Source organism: Carassius gibelio, chromosome B22 (genome assembly GCF_023724105.1).
Source record: "Carassius gibelio isolate Cgi1373 ecotype wild population from Czech Republic chromosome B22, carGib1.2-hapl.c, whole genome shotgun sequence".
NCBI lineage: Eukaryota > Metazoa > Chordata > Actinopteri > Cypriniformes > Cyprinidae > Carassius > Carassius gibelio.
Window position 1 is genome coordinate 18,356,080 of NC_068417.1, and position 23,546 is coordinate 18,379,625.

Consider the following 23,546-nt stretch of genomic DNA (forward strand, 5'->3'; position numbering starts at 1 on the left):
ACGTTTGGAGCAATTTTTGTTCGTTAAATAAAAGTTTTTGTCTTTTAAACAATGATCAAGCAGCAAGCAGCAGACAGTGAGCTGATCATAACCTATATTTGATCAATTTAACTGCCTAAAATCATCACATCGTTCCTAAATAAAATCTATAGATATTAAACAGTTCAACCATATAACAATGTTTAAACATTAAACCTAGATAAAGGCTTGCTATATCCAATAGTTTATTCACAGAGTGCAAGCTAAAGCATTCTTTGTGGGACATGGAGGCATCAGCGCGATCACTTGCATTTTTTTTTTCAGTGGATACGCCATAACTTTTGCCCGTAAAGGTAAGAATAATGTATCATTTGCAAATGTAAAGGGTCTACTTTTATTTGTGTGTACTCACAATATCTACAAAACGTTATGCTTTTATAAAAAAAAAATAAAGAAAACAAACATGGTGCGTTTTCTTCCGTCTCGTCTTGAACAAGTGCAATTTACAAAAATTAACCGAAACTCAGCGAATACATGCCTCACAGACTCTCCAAAGGTGCATCTAATGATGAAATGGCGAGTCAGAATCAGCAACTTCATCCTTACACACTGTCTCAGAAAACACTATTTATTAGTAAATAATTCAAATATTTCCATACTGTTTACCCCCTGTCACATTTAGTAATTACTTTTGCTGATGCTTTGCGGCAAGCTTAAGCAAATTGTGCGGATCTGAACGCAGAACTCTTCAGCTGTGATGACGATACGCACCATATATGCTGCTGCTGGCGGGACACTAAACACCGTCAAGCTGCTCTTGACAGTCGCGACTGTATAGTCTTGTGTTTTTTTTCGCGAGCGGAGCAATTTTTCATCACTAATTGATGGATGTCTAAAATATAAAAAATAATGAGAAGCCTTAAACTTAAAAAAAGCCCATCCCGCGTCTGAAATATAAAGTAAAAATTTGCCCGAAGCACGGCCCAAGGGCGTAAAAAAGTCGGTGCCTGTCAGGTCCGGGCTGGAATGCAGGACCCTAGCATGTTAACATATGGCGCGTTTCCACTGCGTGGTATGACTCAGCTCGGCTCTGTGCTTTTTCACTGTGTGGTAGAGTCACTGACACAGAATTAGTGCTCATTCTAGGCTTCTTTACTTACGCATTGTGCATTCCGATCACAGTATATCGGTGGAACATACCAACTATACAAACTGTGTGGGGGAAACCTAAACTTAACCATTCACTACAAATTCTACAAGCAGGGCACCGCTGAAAACAAGAGTCTAAGTTTGTTTACAGAATGATGTTGTCACTGCTGCAACTCCCATATACACAAATAATTATTAGAAAAAATATAATTTCCCAGAGGCCAGTAGGCCCCTCCCAAGTGTAGGCCCCTGGGCTTCAGCCCTTTAAAGTCCATGCGTTAATGCGGCCCTGATCAGTGCTGTAGTAGTTTAGACTCAGTCAGAAGGGGGATCAATATGAGGACAAATACTTTCTTTTGGGGGGCTTTATTACTTGTGAATGGTGAGTAATGCTACTTTTTATTAATATAACATTTACTTTTCAATATAAATTGGAAACAGACAATTATCTTCGTATTTTCTAATTTTTTTAAACCAAACATGAATACTTTTTCTATAAATAGAAGTTATGGTAAATCACACTGAGTATAATAATAGATGACAACAACTTTTTAAGGGGATGTCGAGGTTTAGTTTTATGTGAACGTATAAACTGTAGAGGGCGCTGACGGACTGCAATATTCTGAGCGTTACTATTTTACTTGAAAGATGGATGCAACACGAAAGCATGCAGTGCTTTAAAACAGAACTGAAAAACAGAAATATGACACGTCTCAGTCAGTCCGTCAGTCTATCTATTGGACTTTAGACTTTGTTTTACAGTCGCTCTCATTCAGGGTCCGGCAAGGTCTAATAAAATTATTGCCTTTTTGCCATACCATCAAGCTCATAAGTATGGCCATTGTTGCAGCCTGTCTTTGTAACATAAGGCCAACCTATTGGTGGGTTTCACTTGGTTTTGATAATTTTAGCCTGCTTGTTCAGAATAGTTACACCACCTTAAACCCCTAATACTTATTCAAAAAGCTAAATAAATAGGAAGTATTTTACATTAAACATACATTTCAATCAGGACCACTTCCGTCAAGCATATCTATGACAATTAAATTGCATACAGTTAGTGTTGGCGGTATGGGGAGAGAAGCAAGACAACCCCCCCCCCCCCCCCCGGGGTACAGAACAGAACCATTATAAGCATATATATAATTACAATTCACAATTACATGAGTTGTAAACAAAATGTGAGAGACTGCTTCCAATGAGGAGACTGTAAAGAAAAAAAACTAAGTTAGATCGGATTACTGGTTCAGTTGGTGGAGTTGGGGTCAGAGGAGAGAGTTAATTGGAAACAGCAATGTGATGGCAGAGACACTGAAGAATGGTAATTTAAATAGACCACAGGTGATAGGTGTCAAGACTGGATTGGTACACGTCAGGAACAGCTGACTGTCAGCTGATGCAAGCGTGACTAACGTGGCCTGACTGAACTAACGCGATGCTCAATTTACCTTAAACAGCAGATAAAATGTATGAATTGTGCCGTTTGTTATAGTGTGTCCATGTGACACATCCATCCTGGTCAGCTAAGTTCTGTTCAGTCATTCAGTATCCATTAGCATAGGCTAAATCCAAATGCTACTTTTTTATACCTCAGAATAAAAATCTGAATACATAACTGAAAAAAAAAAATCTTTAAGTTTAAGACTTATTGTATATCTATGTGCTTACAACAGACACATACATTTTATAGAAATTACAAGTAAGATTAGGCTTAATTTTCAAGAGACACAATGCAACAAAGTTCTGTCAAACGTTTAATTGTGATTAATCACATACACAATAAAAGTATAATCTGTTCTTCAGGTGTGTTTGGTGTTGATGCAGAAGTGAAGTCAGTATCAGTGATGGAGGGAGATTCAGTCACTCTACATACTGATGATACTGAAGTACCAAGGCATAGTAAGATAATATGGAAGTTTGATGATGAAATCATTGCTAAAATGAATGAAGCAGATGGAAATCCCTCTACATATGATGGCCCTGGTGCAATATTCAAAGACAGACTGAAGCTGGACAAACAGACTGGATCTCTGACCATCACAAACATCAGACCTGAACACATTGGATATTATAGTGTAGACATCAGGAGCACAGATGCAAAACTGAAGACATTTCAAGTATCTGTTCATGGTGAGTAACTCATTTCAGTCACCTGAGGACAGTTTAGATGCTGTGGAATGATTTCAAGTTTTAACATTATGGGTTAAGGTATTATTATTATGTTTGCCATCCTCCGCCTTGGCGCTCCGCATCCTTGGTGTCACCCTGGCTCATTGGCTCTCTGTCTCAGGCTCCTCCTCCGCCTGCTCCGTCGCCATTTGTCAGACCTCTGGAATCATCGGCCCTTCCTCCACCATTGCTCCTCCTTCCTCGAGAGGTCATCATGCCTTTGGCCTGGGTCCTGCCCGGCGTCTCCTACTACGAATTCATCCTGTTTCCTTCCTGACTCCTTTGTCCGTCATTTCCTCCCTGGCTTTTCCCTCTGTGGTCTCTGTCTGCTGTCCCCCTCCCGGGGGTCCTTCTTCCACTGGAACCTCCTCCTTGGTTTCCACCCAGTTCCCCCATCCTGTTGTTCCACGGTGTAAGGCCGCACCATGAGGGTGGGAGTAATGTTATGCCCCTGGACTCATTCTCCCTATGGATTACCTTTATGTGGATTATTAAAGACTTTGTATCATCATCTTCCTTGTTACGTGCTTCTCTCTAGCACCACACCATGACAACTATATAACAGCCAATGGCGATAATAACATTTTAACCAGTGCAATCATATCATAAAGTCACATGATTTTATTTAATTTTTTTTCATTTGGTCAAATTTTAACATTTTATGCCACTTTCCATATCAAAATCCAGTAGCCAAATGACCACTCGAAACAAATGCTCATTTTGTTTGTGGATTTCACCACTACCATACATCAATACTAAGAGTCTGATAATATACTGTAAGGGTTTTTTTTTTTTCCCATATAGCTGTCTGATCTTTTCGCAACTCTCAAAGACAACTATTCACTTTTAAAATGATATGTTCTCCATATGTGTTTGTTTCTGTGACAGTTGGTGTGAAGACAGTATCAGTGATGGAGAGAGATCCTGTCAATCTAGATACTGGTGTTCTTGAAATACAGGGATATGATCTGATACTGTGGAAGACTGAAGGTAATATTGTGGCTGAAGTCAATAAAGGTACCAATCTGTTTGGACCCAAAGAGTTAGAGAATTTGAGATTCAGTGGCAGACTTCATCTTCATCGTGAAACTGGAGATCTCACTATCAGTGACTCCAAAACCGCAGACTCAGGAGATTTTCATCTACACATGAGCAACAGTGAATACACCTTACAGAGGACCATCAGAGTTATTGTCAAAAGTGAGTAGATCAAAGATTATTTGCAGAATTTCTAATTATGAACAGGTTGTAATGGGAAAATAAATATATTGGTTAACTTTTAACTCTGCGAAAGCTATACCTTTATATATATATATATATATATATATATATATGATGACTCTCTCTTTTTATCATTACAGCTTCACCTCAGTCTGGTGCTCCTTCAGGGATATATGGTGCTGGTGTTGGTCTGGTAGTTTGGGTTGTAACTGTGTTTTTTGCTGAAAGATTTGTAGTCAACGGAATCAAAGGTGTAAGTATTACATTCAGCTCATACAGTAAGGGCTAAACTATTTGTTTCTACATTGTAGCTGAGAAAGTTTCTGTTTTAAATTTAAGTATAATTACTGTTGAAAGGAAAACAGTTGATTGATTTCCCTATTTTAAGTGTAGTGAAGAAGAACATAAGTGCAAGGGAACCTATAATTAATATTAAAACTATTATATATTTATTGCTATTTTCATATTGTTTATTTTTTTTTTACGGTGATTCTGTGTTTTTATAACAGGTTTCAGTGAAAATAAAGTGAATCACTCTCAGGAACAGCATAAAAAAATGAAGAAAAAGAGCCATTCACAATCACTGTACCAAATAAATTTGGGCTTTGCATGACATGCCAATCGGTTTAATTTGTTTGTTTTATGGATATATTTTGACATAAATCTTGCTTTTTTGTCTTGTGCTTGACCACAAGAACAAAAGGGGAAACTGAAAATGCATTAGCCTGAAATGTTCAAATCACAAAACCATTAATTTTTTCAGTTAAATATAAAATAAATCAACACATGCCAAAATATTTCACTTGTTAAACAGAAGAGTTTGGCTGCTTGAAATTGGTGTTTTAGTGTTTTTTGGGATGCCATCAATGTGGAAGTTTATGTTCATCTGTTGGGTTATACAGATCTATGTACAAAAACACAATAAAGCCAATCAAACTTGATAAAACAGACTATTTCATGGTGCCAGAGTGAATAGTGTGCATTGAATGTAAATAACTTAAATTGCACAAGGCATAAAGAAAGATCAGGCGAGATGTTAACATGTCTTAAAATGGCTCATTTGCCCATTGAAAATGTTTTTTTCACTGACTCTATCTCATCTATTTCAACACCAAAATAAATAAATAAAATACATAAATAAATAAATAATAATCTGATAATACACATAAAAAAATCAATGTAGTTAAAAGTCAAAATATAAACACCGAAAATTAAAAGAGATAACAAGTAAAGAAGACAATGGTACCTTCTCTGGGAACTGATTTTCCAGTACTCTTGATTCTCCATTTTCAGTTTACTTCGAGTTCTTTGCATGATATAAAACAGTGAAACATCTCAAAAGTGGTATTTTTAATTTTGTTCAGTGTAGATAGCCAGTGTAGAACCAAGTTTAACTAACATGAGACGTAACATGTTACCCTGTTTGTGTCATGGCATCACCTGCCTCACCAGCCTCCAACACTCGTTCACAATGACCTGATCATTAATCACGGACACCTGCATCCACTTACCACACCATTCAAAACACACTCACCTCATTCACTCGCCGGCTGGTTTCAAGGTTACAAGCTTCTCAGCGTGGCTCCCTTGCCTATCTGTCAGCCTGTTGATCATGGAATCTTGTGCTATCTGTTGAAGGATAAGAAGTTTCAGTTCAGATAAAATGGTTTTCTCTGCTTCCTATGTTAGATGCTTCTCCTGAGTTGTCTGAATTTACCTGCTTGTTTGAATCTGCCTGTTTGCCTCCTTGACCAGTTGTGGCAGAAGACCAGCCCCTAACAGTAATACTCAACAAAGAATCTCATGGATCCTCTGCCCACATCCTCACCTGAGCCTTGGCCGATCTAGGTAACACCCTACATGAGTCACACCTCCCACCAACCCTCACCACCACACCAGCCTGTCCCATGGCTTGACTAGCAAGCTTCTCTGGTGAGGCAGCATCCTACACTGGGATTTTGTTGCAAAGTTCCCTCTATTTCAAATTACAACCCCACCTGTTTGTGACTTAACAGGCAAAGGTAGATTTCATCATCACGTTGTTGTCCAAAATAGCCTTGCAGTAGGCTGAATTCGGAGAGCCCTTGAATTTACTCGCTGGATAGCTTTGTTAAACATTTCCAGGAGATATTCAGCCAGTCGATCACAGTGCATGATGAGCTTTTCCAACTGCAGCAAGCAGATTTATCAATCCACATGTACACGCTTCGCTTCTGCACCCTTGTTGACAGCAGTGGGTGGAATGAGGCTGCTCTGCTCTCTGCCTTCTGCCGAGGCCTGAACCCCATCTTATGTCAACAGATGTCCATCTCCGAGGATACTGTGGGTCTCGAAAGCTTCCTCCAAAAGGCTGCTGGCATCTCTCCATACCTAAACGCTTACCATATGGAACCCACACCTGCTGCAGCTGCCTCACCCAGCCTCTCACCTCCATGATCATGGATAATTGCCATATATCCTCCATGGAATAGTCCCGTTAAATCAGCCATGGCCTCTGTCTCTACTGTGGATACAATGAGCACCAGCTCCGTGCCTGCCATATTCGTCCACCATATCTCATGGACTCAGGAGCCTCCTGCAGCCTTGCTGGATTCAAAATTCCCCGCTGCAAAAACCACCTACTGTCCAGGGAAATCCGCAGGTCAAGAGGCTGGTACAGCAGCGCATGCCAGAGGTTGTTCTAAGTTTTGGATGTTTCCACACCGAACAGATCTCGCTACTGGAGGAGGCTGTCATGGACATCATCCTAGGACGACCCTGGCTCTAAAAACATCAACCCACCATCGCCAGGAATTCCATGTAAATTCTCAAGTAGAGTGTGGAGTGTGAGCAGGATGTCTAACAGATCTGCCTGTCCCGATCTCCATCTGAACCATCCCCTCCATCTGCTTCACCTCCGTGGTGAGCCCAGACTCAACCCCATGTCACACCTATTCCTCCCAAGTATCATTCGTTCCAGTACATGTTCAGAAAGGTCACAGCCACTCACTTTCCACCTCACCAGCCATGGGTGCCATTGACCTGATGCCTGGGACCAAACTACCTATGGGCGTAACGCAGGGGTGACGAATGTAAGACCACTTTTGTGAGTACCAGGTGATGCCCTATGGGCTTTCCAACTCACCTTCAATCTTCCAAAACTTTATGAATGAGATCTCTAGAGACATGCTCAACCAGTTCATATTCATCTACAGTACATAGATGATATACTCATATACTCACCAAATCCAGAAGAAACCCTTTACTTTTTTGGAATACCCCATGTCACCCGGGAACTCCAATGCCTCCGCCAACACCACTAGTAATTAAAAGCTGAGAAATGTAAATTACACAAATCCACCCTCCACTTCCTGGAGTTGCTGGCCATCAAGCTTTCCCTGAAAGAGTGGCAGCATTGGTTGGAGGGTGCCCGACATCAATTTGAGGTGATCCCAGATCACAAAAACTTGCAGTACCACTGAGAAGCAGTATTTTAACCCTAGGCAGGCCTGCTGGGCTCTGTTCTGTACCCACTTCCACTTTCTGGTCACTTACCACCCGGGAGTAAGAACATCAAAGCAGATGCGCTCTGAACCAACCCCGGAAGAACCAGAGCCCATCCTACCACTTTCAGTCATGTCTCCCATCCAGTGAGTACTTGGTGACCAAATGTCAAGTCAAGTCCCCTTTATTTATATAGCGCTTTAAACAAAATACATTGCATCAAAGCAACTGAACAACATTCATTAGCAAAATAGTGTGTCAATAATGCAAAATGACAGTTTAAGGCAGTTCATCATTGAATCATCATTGGAAGGTCCAGAAGGGAAAAGCTACATCCCATCCACCCTTCATCTGACCCTTCTATATGTCCACACCTTTCTGGGATATGGGCACCCAGGCAGCCACCGAACCCTCTCGTTCCTTCCGGAATTGCTACTGGTGACCCAACATGGCCCAAGATGTCGCCCGCTAAATCAAGGGATTTCTGGTCTGTGCCATCTCCAACCATGCCATGTCAGCTGCTTGAGGGTAAACTTATTAAACCTTTACCCATCCCTCGCTGGCCCTGGTCCCACCTGGGGGTGGACTTTGCCAATGATCTCCCTCCCTCGAACAGATTCATGACCATCCTAATAGTCAAAGATCAGTTCTCCAAATCCTGCAAATTCAACCAACTATGAGGATTACCTATCCCACTGGAGACAGCTGATGCCTTCTTACAACATGTATTCAGGAACTTCGTTCTTCCAGAAGACATGGTTTCTGAGAGGGGCCCCCAGTTCATCTCCAGGGTCTGGCGAATTGGACTGTATCTCCCGCCCTATTTATCTGGCACATTTCTTTTGGTATTTTTTTAGAGAACCATCACAAACTCCAGTCACTTAAACTTTTTGAACTAGAACATTTAGGAACTACAACTAGAACATTTAGATCATTATCACCCATTAACCTAAATGTATTACTTCAGACTTAAGTGCCTTCTAAAAGCCTGCATTCTGCAAGTGAAGGTCGCCTGATTGTGCCATCCCAAAGAAGCACAAAGTCACTTTTACTGACTTTTAAGTGAAATGTTCCCTCCTAGTGGAATGACCTGCCCAACTCAGTCCATGCAGAAATCCTGCCTAACTCAATCCGAGCAGAAATGTTCTCTTCTGGTGGAATGACCTGCCCAACTCTGAGCAGCTGAGTCCTTAGCCATCTTGCTACGTGTACTGTGTTAAAGCTCTTTTTTTGTTTTTGATTGCTTCTATTGTCCTCATTTGTAAGTTGCTTTGGATTAAAGTGTCTGCTAAATTACTAAATGTAATGCAATGTATTATTATTATTATTATTTTGCTCAGGGTTAGTTTCTGCAGTGTACATAATTTCACCATGACGTCAGGACCAGTCACTGTGTTTTGCAGTGTTTTTGCTCTGTATGGTTAAGAAGGGACACAGCTACGGCCACTGGGCAAGCACATGTCTATATTGTGTCATTTTTGTCTCTCTACACAACACAATAATTATTGTATTTACACTATTGTAAGGGGTAGGTTTTGGGTTGTAGACTGCCAGGATAGTGGGTCTCTTTGTTTTCTCCGGACTCCATTTCCCATAACCCATTCCTAGGAACTCATTATCACACCACACCTGGTTCGCATCAGTGACACTATAAAGGTTGCACTCTTCCACACACACATTGCTGCATGGTGTTTAGCCTGTACATTGTTTCTAGTCTCCATGTTGAACTGTTTTGACCACTCTTATGACTAAAGCTGCATTTAGATCCCCAACTCTTTTGTCACGCCTCCCTCATCACATAGACGTTATTAAAACACAGCCAAATAGGTATTTGAATAGTCGCTTACAATGATCAGTAATTACGTACCAATCAGATGCCATAAACTCAATAAAAGTGACTTTTTTGCTAAACTGTTTACAAAATCTTTTGAAATGGGTGGAAGTGGAATTGATCGAAGATAAAATATAATAATATCTTGAAATTTGAAAGTTGTGTTTTTTATGTGATGAGAGAGATGTACTGTAATGTGTGATTGTGGGACTTTATTTTTTTTTTGGGATGCATGATAAATATCACCCGATATTTAATGCACATCTTGTCAGTAATGTCAGTCCTATAAACAGTGGTAAATCTCTACATGTGCATGTTTTCACATGGAGCAGCGTTTACAACACCAAGCTATTGTTCACTGACAAGCTGCACCAAACCACGATCATATTTTTCGCATGTTTCGATGATGATGAACATGGGAGCTGGAGGGTAAATAAAAAAAGAAATCCAAGAATAAGTACAACAGACAGTAGGTTACAGGGGTGTTACATAAATATAAGATTAAGTACTCTTTACATCTGTAATACTCACCATAAACAGTGACAATTAATAAAAAAAACATATTTCCAACATCGCCATTTAGTTCATAGTCTCAGCCTCAGACATCACGCCCATGGACCATTGGCTAAAAATCTGATGCATAGGAGCTAGAAAAGTGGTAACACTTCAGGAGTGTTGAAGTCGTCATCGGATTGGCTGAATTCTACAGGATATCTGTGAGACGTGTGTGTCACATTCTTTAATGTTCCGCCTGGAAATATAGATACCTTGGCGCCAAAGCCCCTCACAAAAGAAGAAGCTGTCATGTTTACAACTGTGACGACGAGTGCTTATCAGGATCAACTAAATGCTGGATTTTCAAAAGTACTTGAAATATTTAAAGTTTGAAACTCTTAAGCGTAATTTTCAGCAACATCCTTAAGTTTATGGGAACCTTAAGGGCGAACTTTGAAAAAAATTTACCTAACCCTAACCTGACCTTAAGTCTGAAGGTCTGGCTATGCAAGACTACTTAGTTCTCCAGTGTGTTCATTAGTGATGACTGTCTCAGCACCTAAAGATTAAATGTGTTTACAAATTAAATGTAAATGAGACAGGGAGATAAAAACTTCACCCACTCACAGAGAGAGAGAGAGAAACAAAAAAAACCTCAAGTGCGTCTGATTGTGCATGAACGAGTTCAGGTTCAGTTTCACATCTTGCTTTATATCTCTAGCCACCATAAAATAGTTAGTGTGTTTATATTACTTCCACAGAAACAAACTTTGTTTCTGATATATATATTTAATAGCGATTTTAAAAAGTAGAGGTCCTTGACACACTGCTAGCTGTAGGGTAAATATCTACATGGACAAACTAAGCGCATGAATTTAGCTTGTTTAAAATCAAATCTGACTGTCAATGCATTTACTTTGTTTCAATGTGGGCTATCTATTGTGTGTATAATCGCAATCTGTCTTAAATAAAAAATACTTTTTGCCATTACTCATTCATCAGGTGCTCACATGCAACAGTAAACAGGAGCAAGACATTTGTCCACTCAAAATAAATATCATCCTTGATAAACATCTTAGGCATACATGAATTTGGATTAATATGCCACTAAACTGAAATGAATTAAACTCAGACCACGACAGGTTTCAATTTGACTCAGAGAAGGAGATATCTATTTATTTATTTATTTTTTCACTTTGAATACCAGGGGCCTGTACCATGATGGTAGAAAAATACTCCTTCTGGTTTGTCACAAGTTTCGGAAAGTTTTTTTCGAGTCTGGCTCTGTGTGATGTTAGATGGAGCGGAATTTCCTTAAATGGGTCCTAAGGGCACTTCTGCCGGAAGAGCGCGCGCTCCTGTATAGCAGAGCACTGAGAGCACAACAGACTTCACTGATCAGAGCGAGAGCATCGCGAAATGTCACAAAATAATGTGTTTTTGGTTGCCAGGGCAAGACAACCCTGCACAGATTACCAAAAGAGAAACAGCATTGAGGGACCAGTGGATGGAGTTTATTTTTACAGAGCATCAACGGAGTTGTGTAAGTGTTTTTGTTTGTTCCCCTGCATTTCGAAGATGCTTGTTTTACAAACAAGGTCCAGTTTGACGCCGGATTTGCACATCGTTTATTTCTTAAGGATAATGCAGTCCCTACGAAAAAGGGTCACGATCGTGTGTTGGAACCGCATGCGGTGAGTAAAACTGCTTCAAATATCTCTGTGTTGTTAACTTAGCTATCGGCGCGTAAGCACATCAAGTAAACAACATGCGATGTTGTCATCAAACTGCACTTTCCACATGTACAGCTTAAAAAAAAAAAAAAAAAAAAAGACGACAAAGTGGAACTCAGTCATTTTCCAAAACCGCTAAGCAAATATATACAGTTTCAGTACATACCACATAGAGACGTCGTTGCTGATGCTGCTCTTGTTAAATTTCAGCCTCTGGATCTGATTCTGGATCATAAATATATGCTGAATCTGACTGTTAGCCATGGTTTGTTTTGGTTGGTTTTGTCCTCACGGTAATGTCACAGCTTCCAAACGCTCTCAACGCAAAAGCCTACTGGCCCCCCTTTAATCTTGAATTCCTGCAATTTACACTCCTAGACCTCCATCCTGAGGGTAGAAGTCTGAACAGTCTCTGTTGGGGTGGGTGGGATCTTTAATTATGGACGCAGCTCTTCTGTTGACTCTGTGATGGTAAATGACCTGCATAGAGGGCAGTGGAGTCCTCATGATTTTCTCAGCAGTCTTCACCACTCTCTGCAGATGTTTGTGGTCCCTCACTGTAGTGCTGCCATACCACACGGTGATGCAGGTGGTCAAGATGAGCTCAACTACGCAGTTATAGAATTTGTAGAGTCTCCTCAGGAAATACAGCTACTGTTGTGCCTTCTTAACCAGCTGGGTGGTTTTGAGTGTCCAGGTGAGGTTTTCCCTGATGTTGACCCACAGGTATTTAAAGCTGCTCACCCTCTCCACTTCAAGCTTTCGAATAAACGGTGGCTGAGTTTTACTCTTTTACCTCAGCACCACTATGATCTCCTTTGTCTTGTCCTTGTTGAGGGTAAGATTGTTGTCCTCACATCATGTCACAAGATTGGCAACCTGCCCCCTGTAGGCCATTTCATCCCCACCAGTGATCCATCCTATCACTGTGGTATCATCAGCAAACTTCAGTATGATGTTGTCCAGTTCCTTTCACACAGCAGTGTTGTGTTACTTGTTAAGCTGCACATTATAGAGCCTGGCCCGTGTACTACATCTGAATTACCGACCCAAGCCTTTCCCATAACTCCCCCTCCACCCCTTCCCAAAACAGCTGATATTACTGTTAAGCTACTAATATAGTTACATTTTGTATATAATGGCAAAGTGATTACATTTTGTTTACATTTTTAAATTAATTTCGAAAAAAAAATAATTTGTTCATTATTTTTTTTTGTTTTGTTTTTTAAAGTAACGGCCAAGCAGCCTATGTTTAATAAATGTAGCCTTCTCAAATCATCACAACTTTCCTAAAATAAAATATTGGATATAACATTTCAAGTATATAACAATGTTTAATCATTAAACCTAGATAAATGTGTGCTATAGCCAATAGTTTTATACGTACAGTGCAAGCTAAAGGGTTCTTAATGGGACATGGAGGCGCCAGTGCGATCACTTGCATTTTTTATTCAGTGGATACACCATTATTTTGGATCATAAAGGTAAGAGTAATGCATCATTCACAACTGTAAAGAGTCTACTTGTATTTGTGTGCATTCACAATATCAACAAAAGGCTGTGCTTTTATAAAATAAAGAAAACAAACATGATGCGCTTTCTGCCATCGCAACAGGAGCACTTAAAAATAAACTAAAACTTAGCGAACCCATGCTTCACAGATATGTTAAATATATGGAAAGCTTTAAGTTACGACTTAATGAAGTAAAACAAATCAAAAACAAAAGCTCTTTTATTATAATCATAATCGGTAAAGATGCACTTCTCTCTAAAGGCATGTTTAATGAGGATATGGAGTCAAGATCTGCAGCTTCATGCTAGCGAGTAAATATTTCCTTACTGTTTCCCCTGACGCATTTATAGTAATTACTTTTGCTGATGCTTGGCAGCAAGCTTATTCCATGCATTTGAGCGCAGAACTCTTCAGCTGCTCTGGCAGCATGGACCATATTGCTTCCGCAGGACACTAAACACTCTCAAGCTGCTATTGACAGTCGCGACAACACAGTCTCACTTTGTTCCACCAACGTGGAAATTTTTATCATCACTAATTGATGGATGTCTAACACATAAAAATAATGAGAAGCCTTAAATGGGCCCGGCCCATGTCTGAACTATGAAGTGAAAATTGGCTTGAAGCTCGGCCCAAGGGGTGTAAAAAAGTCGGTGCCTGTCAGGTCCGGGCTGGAATGCAGGACCCTAGCATGTTAACATATGGCGCTTTTCCACTGCGTGGTACGACTCAGCTCGGCTCTGCGCTTTTTCACTGTGTGGTAGAGTCACTGACACAGAATTAGTGCTCATTCTAGGCTTCTTTACTTACGCATTGTGCATTCCGATCACAGTATATCGGTGGAACATACCAACTATACAAACTGTGTGGGGGAAACCTAAACTTAACCATTCACTACAAATTCTACAAGCAGGGCGCCGCTGAAAATAAGAGTGTAAGTTTGTTTACAGAATGATGTTGTCACTGCTGCAACTCCCATATATACAAATAATTATTAGAAAAATATAATTTCCCAGCAGCCAGTAGGCCCCTCCCAAGTGTAGGCCCCTTGGCTTCAGCCCTTTAAAGTCCATGCGTTAATGCGGCCCTGATCAGTGCTGTAGTAGTTTAGACTCAGTCAGAAGGGGGATCAATATGAGGACAAATACTTTCTTTGTGGGGGTTTTATTAATTGTGAATGGTGAGTAATACTACTCTTTATTAATATAATATAATATATTTATTCAATATAAATCGGAAACAGATAGTTATCTTTGTATTTTTTTTATCTATTTTTTTAACCAAACATTAATAATTTTTCTGTAAATATAAGTTATGATAAACCAAACTGCATATAATAACAGACAATAACAACTTTGTAAGGGGATGTCGAGGTTTAGTTTTATGTGAACGTATAAACTGTAGAGGGCGCTGACGGACTGTAATATTCCGAGCGTTACTATTTTACTTGAAAGATGGCTGCAACACGAAAGCATGCAGTGCTGTAAAACAAAACTGAAAAACAGAAATATGACAACGTCTCAGTCAGTCCGTCAGTCTATCTATTGGACTTTAGACTTTGTTTTACAGTCGCTCTCATTCAGGGTGTGGCAAGGTCTAATAAAATTATTGCCTTTTTTGCCATACCATCAAGCTCACAAGTATGGCCATTGTTGCAGCCTGTCTTTGTAACATAAGGCCAACCTATTGGTGGGTTTCACTTGTTTTTGCAAGTTTTAGCCTGCTTCTTCAGAATAGTTAAGCCACCTCAAACCTCCATAATCAACCCCCATAAATCGTTAAATAAATAATAAGTATTTTCCATTAAACAGCAGATAATATGTATGAATTGTGCCATTTGTTATAGTGTGTCCATGTGACACATCCTTCCTGGTCAGCTAAGTTATGATCAGTCATTCAATATCCATTAGCAAAGGCTAAACCCAGATTCTTTTTCTATTCCTCAGAATAAAAATCTGAATACATAATTGAAAAAATATCTTAATTTTTTTATAATAAGCTTTCAAGCTGTGTAAATGAATATTTTGTTACTGTATATCTATATGAACGGAGCCCCGCACATGAAATGCAAGAGAAAATAAATAAAGTGTGAGCACGATTTACTAATTTGTTTCCTCAATGTACTAAAATTTGTACATGATTACTATTGAGTTCCCTTGATTTAAATTTACTATTGCGTTCCCTTGATTTGCTAAATCGTGCACACAATTTAGCAAATCGAGGGAACGCAATAGTAAATCGAGGGAACGAATTAGTAAATAGTGTGAACAATTTATAAATCGAGTGAACGAAATAGTAAATCGAGGAAACGCAATAGTAATTGCGTGCACGTTTTAGTACATTGAGGGAACGAATTAGTAAATCGTGCACACGATTTTACCTAATATTTTTTTCCTGCATGTCATGTGCGGGGCTTTGTATATACTGTATGTATACAACAGCCACATACATTTTATGATTTGCATTCATTGTAGAAATTACAAGTCATATTAGGCTTAAATTTCAAGAGACACAATGCAACAAACTGAGGTCAAACGATTAATCGCATACACAATAAAATAAAAAAAATATATATATATTTGTTCTTCAGGTGTGTATGGTGTTGATGCAGAAGTGAAGTCAGTATCAGTGATGGTGGGAGATTCAGTCACTCTACATACTGATGATACTGAAGTACCAAGGGATAGTAAGATAATATTTAAGTTTGGTGATGAAATCATAGCTAGAATGAATGCAGCAGATGGAAATCCCTCTACATATGATGGCCCCGGTGCAATATTCAAAGACAGACTGAAGCTGGACAAACAGACTGGATCTCTGACCATCACAAACATCAGACCTGAACACATTGGACGTTATAGTGTAGACATCAGGAGCACAGATGCAAAACTGAAGACATTTGAAGTTACTGTTCATGGTGAGTAACTCATTTCAGTCACCTGAGGACAGTTTAGATGCTGCGGAATTACTTTTAGAGAGATTTGTTCATTCTATAAAAAAATCAAAAGCCTCTTTTTGTGGAAAATTAATAATCAAATATGAGGCTACGTTGAAATCTGTTTGAAAGGTAGATTGGTGTATTAAACTTAAATGTGGCACTAGAAATACATTGAAAATAAGATATTTAAGTTTTATTTTATAACGTAATACACATTTATTTCTACATATTTTACACATCATTCCAAATCATCGTCAGTTGTTTAGAAAATTGAGTGTATATCTGAAGAGCTGAATCTGAAATGCATATGGCATTTCAATATATTCTCATAACAGAAAAATAACTTCATGGGAGTAAAGTCTATTAAACTTTTCCATCTCAAAATTCAGAATTCAGTCCTGATTCAAAGTGTGACTGTGTGGAAATTACAGCATTGTAAGCTCAATCTTCTGTTTGCTCTCCACATGTGTTTGTTGTTGAGACAGATGCTGTGGAGTCAGTGTCTGTGATGGAGGGAGATTCTCTCACTCTACACAATGGTGTTAGAGTACAGGGATCTGATCAGATTGTGTGGAAGTTTAAAGATCAAGTCATCCCTATTGCTTGCTTAAATGGCCCTGATGATACACAATGGAGAAACATTCATCTGAAGGATCAGACCCAAGACCTCGTCTTCAGCAACATCCGAAGTGATCAGACTGGAGTTTATACAGTGGAGATCAACACCATCAGCATGATCTTGCACAGAAAATACCGTATTGCTCTTGGTGGTGAGTAGAACTAGTTTCTGTCTTTCCTTGATTATGTCATTATGTTCAGGGGTGTCATTCATTATCCCCATTAACGTTCCCATTATAAGTTTTATTCTGTCCAGTCTTTGCTTGTCCTGTATTGAGTTTACGTCTGTGTGTAAGTGTGTTTATGCCATCTCTCTGTGGATTACCCTTTCTGTGGATTATTAACTATCTTTTTTCTTCATCTTCATTCTCATTCGTTCCCTCGTGCACCAAAAGTGAAAGAATACTGGACCTGAAAAGTTAAAGTTGCGGCGCCCCTCCTCTCAGTTTTGTGTCAGTTTTTTTTTTTTACTCATGGATTATTTAAAGCATTTACTTCCCCTCATTTAACATGGACATCACCCTGATTTCCTCCTACTACTGCTGGAACAGGGAGGGATGCCCCTTGAGTTCCAGACGGCGATCTTCACAGAGATCACCAACCACTCTGCACTTTCTTCCTGATAAGCCTCAATGAAGAGTGCATGGCGCTGCTGTCTGGAGGTAGACCTTGGGACTCATTTGCCACTTTTGTGGAATGGGTACTGGTGAGTACCACTCCCCACCCAGAATCCAGCCCACCATCTCCCCACTGCAAGGAGCTCAAGCCTGAGCCCGACATGTCCCCTCTGCCCCTAGTCTTTAATCGAACTCTCTGTCCGCCTGGAACTCTATGGCAGTCTGGATTTCCCACCCACCCTCCTTCTCTTGTTGACACCGCTGTCACCTGTCAGCACCTCTGTTCAACCTCAGCCCACCATCTGTGTACAGGATCCCTTGTCTCTGCCTCCAGACTCCGCCTTGGGCATTCGACCAAGCGGCTCCACCATGGCTTCTAGCTCCATCCTCTCCACAGTGGCTTTTCAGCACACCAGCTCCACCTGCCTTACTCATCCCTCTGCATCCATCTTGGTCTGTTATCAACCATCAGCCTCCTCAGGACTCCACTGCTCTGGCTCCACCTTGTCCCTCCATCCCTAAGGCTCTGTCAGGCTCCTCCTTCCCTCCAGCTCCACCTCAGTCCTCAGTTGCTCCAGCTCCATTTTGGCCTTCTGGATCCCTGCCTCCGCCTCAGTCACTGGCCCCATCTGCTCCACCTGGCCCTCCAGATCCTCGTGTCACCCTGGCTCATCAGCTCTCCATCTTTGCTTTGGGCTCTTCCTCCACCTGCTCCTCCACTGTCAGTCAGCCACTGGAGTTGTCAGCCCTTCCTCCACCATTGCTGCTCCCTCCATCAGCTCCACCTTGGACTGCTATCATGGCTGAGGCCTGGTTCTCACCTGCCTCCTCCTCCTGCTCTGGTTCCCTACATCATCAGCACTATGGACTCCACCTCCACTGTTTTCCTGCCAGCCCTTTGGCAACCACACTGTCTCCTTCATTCTTCATGGTGCGGGGTTGTGCTTTCCAGTAGGGGGGCGAGCTATCACACCCTAGAACTGTTTTCATTACCCATGTGCTCAGTATGACCTAGTTTCTGTCTTCCCTTGATTATGTCATTATGTTCAGGTGTGTCATTCATTATCCTCATTAACGTCCCCCACATAAATTGATTTCTTTTCAGTCTTTGGTTGTCCGGTATTGAGTGTATGTGTACGTGCGTTCATGCCTTCTCTCTGGATTATTAAAGACTTTGTATGTCATCTTCATCTTCGTTTTTTTTATTATTATAAATTTTCTTTAACATGTAATTTGGTACATGTTAAATTGCTACTTTCAGTAGCCACTGACCACTCTAAACAAATATGCTAATTTAGTTGCATTACTAATTTTGTAATTCAGTGCATTTTACCTCTACCACACATTAATTCGAGTCTGAAAAAAAGAGTGTCAGGGTTATTTTTTTTCCTAGAGAGCCATCTGTTTTTTTGTTATCTCTAAAGAAAAACTATTCATATGTGTTTGTTTCTGTGACAGTTGGTGTGAAGACAGTATCAGTGATGGAGAGACATCCTGTCAATCTATTTACTGGTGTTAATGAAATACAGGCATATGATCTGATACTGTGGAAGACTGGAGGTAATATTGTGGCTGAAATCAATAAAGGTGACAATATATTTGGACCTAGAGATGAAGATGATCTGAGATACGGTGGCAGACTGCGTCTTCATCGTAAGACTGGAGATTTCACTATCAGTGACTCCAAAACCACAGACTCTGGAGATTATCATCTACACATGAGCAACAGTGAATACACCTTACAGAGGACCATCAGAGTTATTGTCCAAAGTGAGCACATAAAATATTTTTGTGCAGAAATTCTGTTTATGTTGTAAATAAAAAAATAAATGCCTTGGTTAACTTTGAACTCTGCGAAAGCTATGCATTTTTGTTATATTTTTATAGTGCTGATGGTTCTAGTGTTTGTTATAGATCACACACATTCTCATTAATGACTGTCTCTTTTTATCATTACAGCTTCACCTCAGTCTGGTGCTCCTTCAGGGATATATGGTGCTGGTGTTGGTCTGGTAGTTTGGGCTTTAACTGTGTTTTTTGCTGAAAGATTTGTGGACAACGAAATCAAAGGTGTAAGTATTACAGTCAACTCATACAGTAAGAGCTAAAATATATTAATGTATTTAAAAGAAAATGCAAAGTTGAGATTCTTCTTTCCATTTGTTTGTTTCTACACACTGTAGCTGAGAAAGATCCTGTTTTTAATTTAAGTATAATTACTGTTGAAAGGATAACAGATGATTGATTACCCTATTGTAAGTGTAGTGAAGAAGAACATAAGTGCAGGGGAACTTATTATTATTATTATTATGATTATTATTAAAACTATTCTTTATTCATTGCTATTTTCTTATTGTTTATTGTTTTTTTTTTTTTACTCTGATTCTTTCTGTTTTTATAACAGATTTCAGTGAAAATAAAGTGAATCACTCTCAGGATCAGCATGGAAAAAATGAAGAGAAACAACAGTTCATAATCACTCTAACAATATAAACTTCGGCCTTGCATGACATGCCAATCAGTTTTAATTTGTTTGCTTTATGGATAAATTTTGACATATTTTGATTTTTTTGTCTCATGCTTGACTACCAGAACAAACAAAAAAAGGAAAATTTTAAATAAATCAACATATTTCAAATTTTTTCACTTGCTTGAAATTTGTGTTTTAGTGTAATTGTAAGGGTTCTTGGGATGCCATTCATGTGAAAGATTGTTTATCCAGTGCTTATACAGATCTATGTACAAATACAGAATAAAGCCAATCAAACTTGATAAAATTGAGACTATGTTTATGGTGCCAGAGTGAACAGTGTGGATGGATTGTGTTTTTGTGTTTGAGGGGGGTTGAAGTAGCCCCCAAAGTAGTGCAATGACAATATCAAATATTGAAACTCAAAACATTTACATAACTAAAATACTATAGGGCCTATTTCACATTCAACGTTTTGCAGATTGATTTTAAACACAGCTAAAAGGCTTCTTACCAGCGGTCATCCTTCACAAAACTTGAATTTTTGATCAAATGCGATATTTTAAACCTACGGGGGAAAATCAATCTGCCAAAAAAAAATGCAGATTTGGCAACCTGGCATCCAAAACATATTGACACCGCATATTGATAGCGGCTCCCTGATGTGCAAAAATTATATTTAACATTAGAAAGTTGATATTGGTCAGAAATTGGGAGCGGGTTTAAGAAAACAGTCCTGTGCGGGGCAAAAATGCACACATAATGGTGACTGTAGAAAGCAAAAGGGGAAGTTGTGGCCTAATGGTTATAGATTTGGACTCCAAATTTGTAATCCAAAAGTTGTGAGTTTGAGTCTCAGGCCAGCAGGAATTTTAGATGGGGGGAGTAACTGTACAGCACTTTCTCCACCTTCAAAACCACAAATGAGGTGTGTTTACTGCTGTGTGTTTGCACTTTGGTTGGGTTAAATGCAGAGCACAAATTCCAGTTTTGGGTCACCATACTTGGCTGTATGTCACATAACTTTTACTTTCACTTTCAAAACCGGAAACCCAAACATTTTGGGCAATTTAAAAATCCCGACCGGACACATTTTTTTAGGTCCAAAAATAGGATATGTCCTGGGAAAAGAAAATGTATGGTTACCCTACTCAAGACTCAATTGGCCCACTTTGGCATATATGGAAATTCTGGGTTGTTTTTCATGTCTGCAGTTTTAAGTGACCCCCGCTGAAAAAAAAAAACCTATTTTACCTCCCAGTACATTATTATTTGTTACTATACATTTTTATTTTATTTTATTTTTTACAGAGGAACCCACTGAGAAAAGCAATTGGGGTAGATTTGGTAAATAGTTACACATCCAAAATGTCAAAGACCTTGGTTTAATTTTCATTTAATTTTCAAGACAGGAAGTGTCGGTGGAATGTCTTTCCAACAGTTTTTAAACGTCTAAATGTTTGCTAGGGTGTTTTGGAAAGTTATGGAAGTTGAGGAACGAAATAGGGACACTCGCAAACTGGCTCGGACGAAAGTCCTCCGAATGTCCACCAGCGAAATACGTTTATATTATTTACATCCAGCTTTTGAATGGTAGTATTGTATATTGTTATTGAAACAATAATATAATATTTCACTTGGTTATACATTTAGTCAGGAATTATAGTTTGGAAAAAGTCTTTGGAAAAAGTCTAACTAGTAAAATGTTGACACGTTATGTGAAATCTAGTACAAGTATATAAATAAATAAAAAGAGACTTTTTTGATGTTTATGATCTCTGCTGAATAAAGTGTTTCATTCTTTTTTTTCAGAGGAAATCCATTTCTCAAATCCTCAACCACATCACATCTTTTTGGGGTGAATTATGTCTTATTCCTCTCATCGCGAAGCAAACAGTAGAATAAAAAAAAACTTGAAGAATAGTCTTGCTGCTTTTTCTTTTGTGTGGGCAAATTTAAGCTGCGCGCTTCAGTTTGAAACATTAGAATCTGAATAGAGCATTCAGCGCGGGGGCGTGGTTGCATTAGAAGATAATGAAGAGCGACGTGAAAAACAGACATTGCGTTGTTTTCATATGGATTACTTTATCACAGAATATCTGTTTTCGGCAGCACTTATTTAGTTTAAAAGTAAACTTCAGGCTTTCTAGATATCTCTCATGTCTCTTCGTTGAGTATTCACGGAGTTACAGTTCATTTTAATGACGTGTATGTAAATGAAGATCAGCGCAGACCAAGGCTGCAGACAGCACACCTTGTTTGTTATCTTTATTTTATAAGTGCACAAAGTTTTGTTGTTATTATGTCAGTATCCAAAAAAATAAGTAAACTCTTTACAGATTTGTTTGATGTATTGCTCTTATCCCGAAGTGTGATTTAAAGGTCCCGTTTTTCGTGCTTTTTTGAAGCTTTGGTTGTGTTTACAGTGTGCAATATAACATGTGTTCATGTTTCGCGTGTAAAAAAACTGTATTTTTCACACAGTTCAACTATCTGTATACCGCTGTTTTCACTGTCATAAAAACGGGATGATGACTTCCCTCTTCTATAAAGTCCCTCCTTCAGAAATACGTAACGAGTTCTGATTGGGCCAGCAGTTCCTGTGTTGTGATTCGACAGCAGCTGAGCGAATGCGGCCCTCCTGGTAACGTGATTGGGCTAGAACGCACGTGCTAGAGATGTACTTATAATCACAGGAGCGTTTTTACTGACGAGATGCACATGAAAATCACATTCGTTTTTTTTTTAGCACAGCCCTTACATCTAGTTAACAAAGCTAAACAGCGTTGCCCTTTGTGTAATAAGTTACAGAAACTGTTAAACGCACCAACTTAAATAATAAAATACACTTACCAGTTGTGGTCCATAAACAACGGCTTCTCCAGACAAAGAGGGAACTGCTCCATCTTTCAAGAATAATCATTGTGCGAATCCGGCATTAAACTGATTGAGATTGAAGAAGTTGTCCTCAGCAAAATGTGCTGCACATAGTTTTAAATGTGGATTATAATTTTCGGGAACCGAGTTAAACATAAATTGTAACCATTAATCTCCAAGTACAGCGTCCCTGGGAAGCCCAAACAAAGATGATTGGACTCCGAGATAAAAATAACAGCATTTTAATGACATGGCGACAAACACAAATGCAGCTCTTCCTCCTTCTCCGTCGGAGCGCAACAAGACCACGCCCCCCTTTTTGTGAATTAATGTGGGCGGAGGTTAGTCAAAAAACTGTTGTAGTGACGTCATTACTGCAGGAATTAGAGGGATGTAGTCCAAACAGGTCGTTTTTTGTAGGCAAATTCTGTTAAATAAAATATCTCACTTGGC

The 23,546-nt window shown here is 39.4% G+C and overlaps 1 protein-coding gene across 2 annotated transcripts; it reads left to right on the plus strand.

Annotated features, from left to right (window-relative positions):
- Positions 1-1,390: 1,390 nt before the first annotated feature.
- LOC127986823 (uncharacterized) lies at positions 1,391-20,523 on the plus strand. Of its 2 annotated transcripts, none has more exons than XM_052589088.1 (6): positions 1,391-1,510; positions 2,932-3,258; positions 16,997-17,281; positions 19,205-19,516; positions 19,706-19,818; positions 20,151-20,523. In XM_052589088.1, exons 1-6 carry the CDS (start codon positions 1,465-1,467, stop codon positions 20,169-20,171), a joined length of 1,104 nt encoding a protein of 367 aa, XP_052445048.1. In that variant the 5' UTR covers positions 1,391-1,464; the 3' UTR covers positions 20,172-20,523. The 2 variants fall into 2 exon arrangements, with proteins under 2 accessions (XP_052445048.1, XP_052445047.1); XM_052589087.1 differs by lacking the exons at positions 1,391-1,510; positions 2,932-3,258 and adding exons at positions 14,615-14,753; positions 16,164-16,490.
- Positions 20,524-23,546: the final 3,023 nt, after the last annotated feature.

Coding starts and splice junctions, on each gene's coding strand:
- LOC127986823 (XM_052589088.1), top strand. CDS start 1,465: ATGAGGACAAATACTTTCTTTTGGGGGGCTTTATTACTTGTGAATG. Junction 17,282..19,204: donor ATACCGTATTGCTCTTGGTG/GTGAGTAGAACT, acceptor TTTCTGTGACAG/TTGGTGTGAAGACAGTATCA. Junction 19,517..19,705: donor CATCAGAGTTATTGTCCAAA/GTGAGCACATAA, acceptor TTATCATTACAG/CTTCACCTCAGTCTGGTGCT.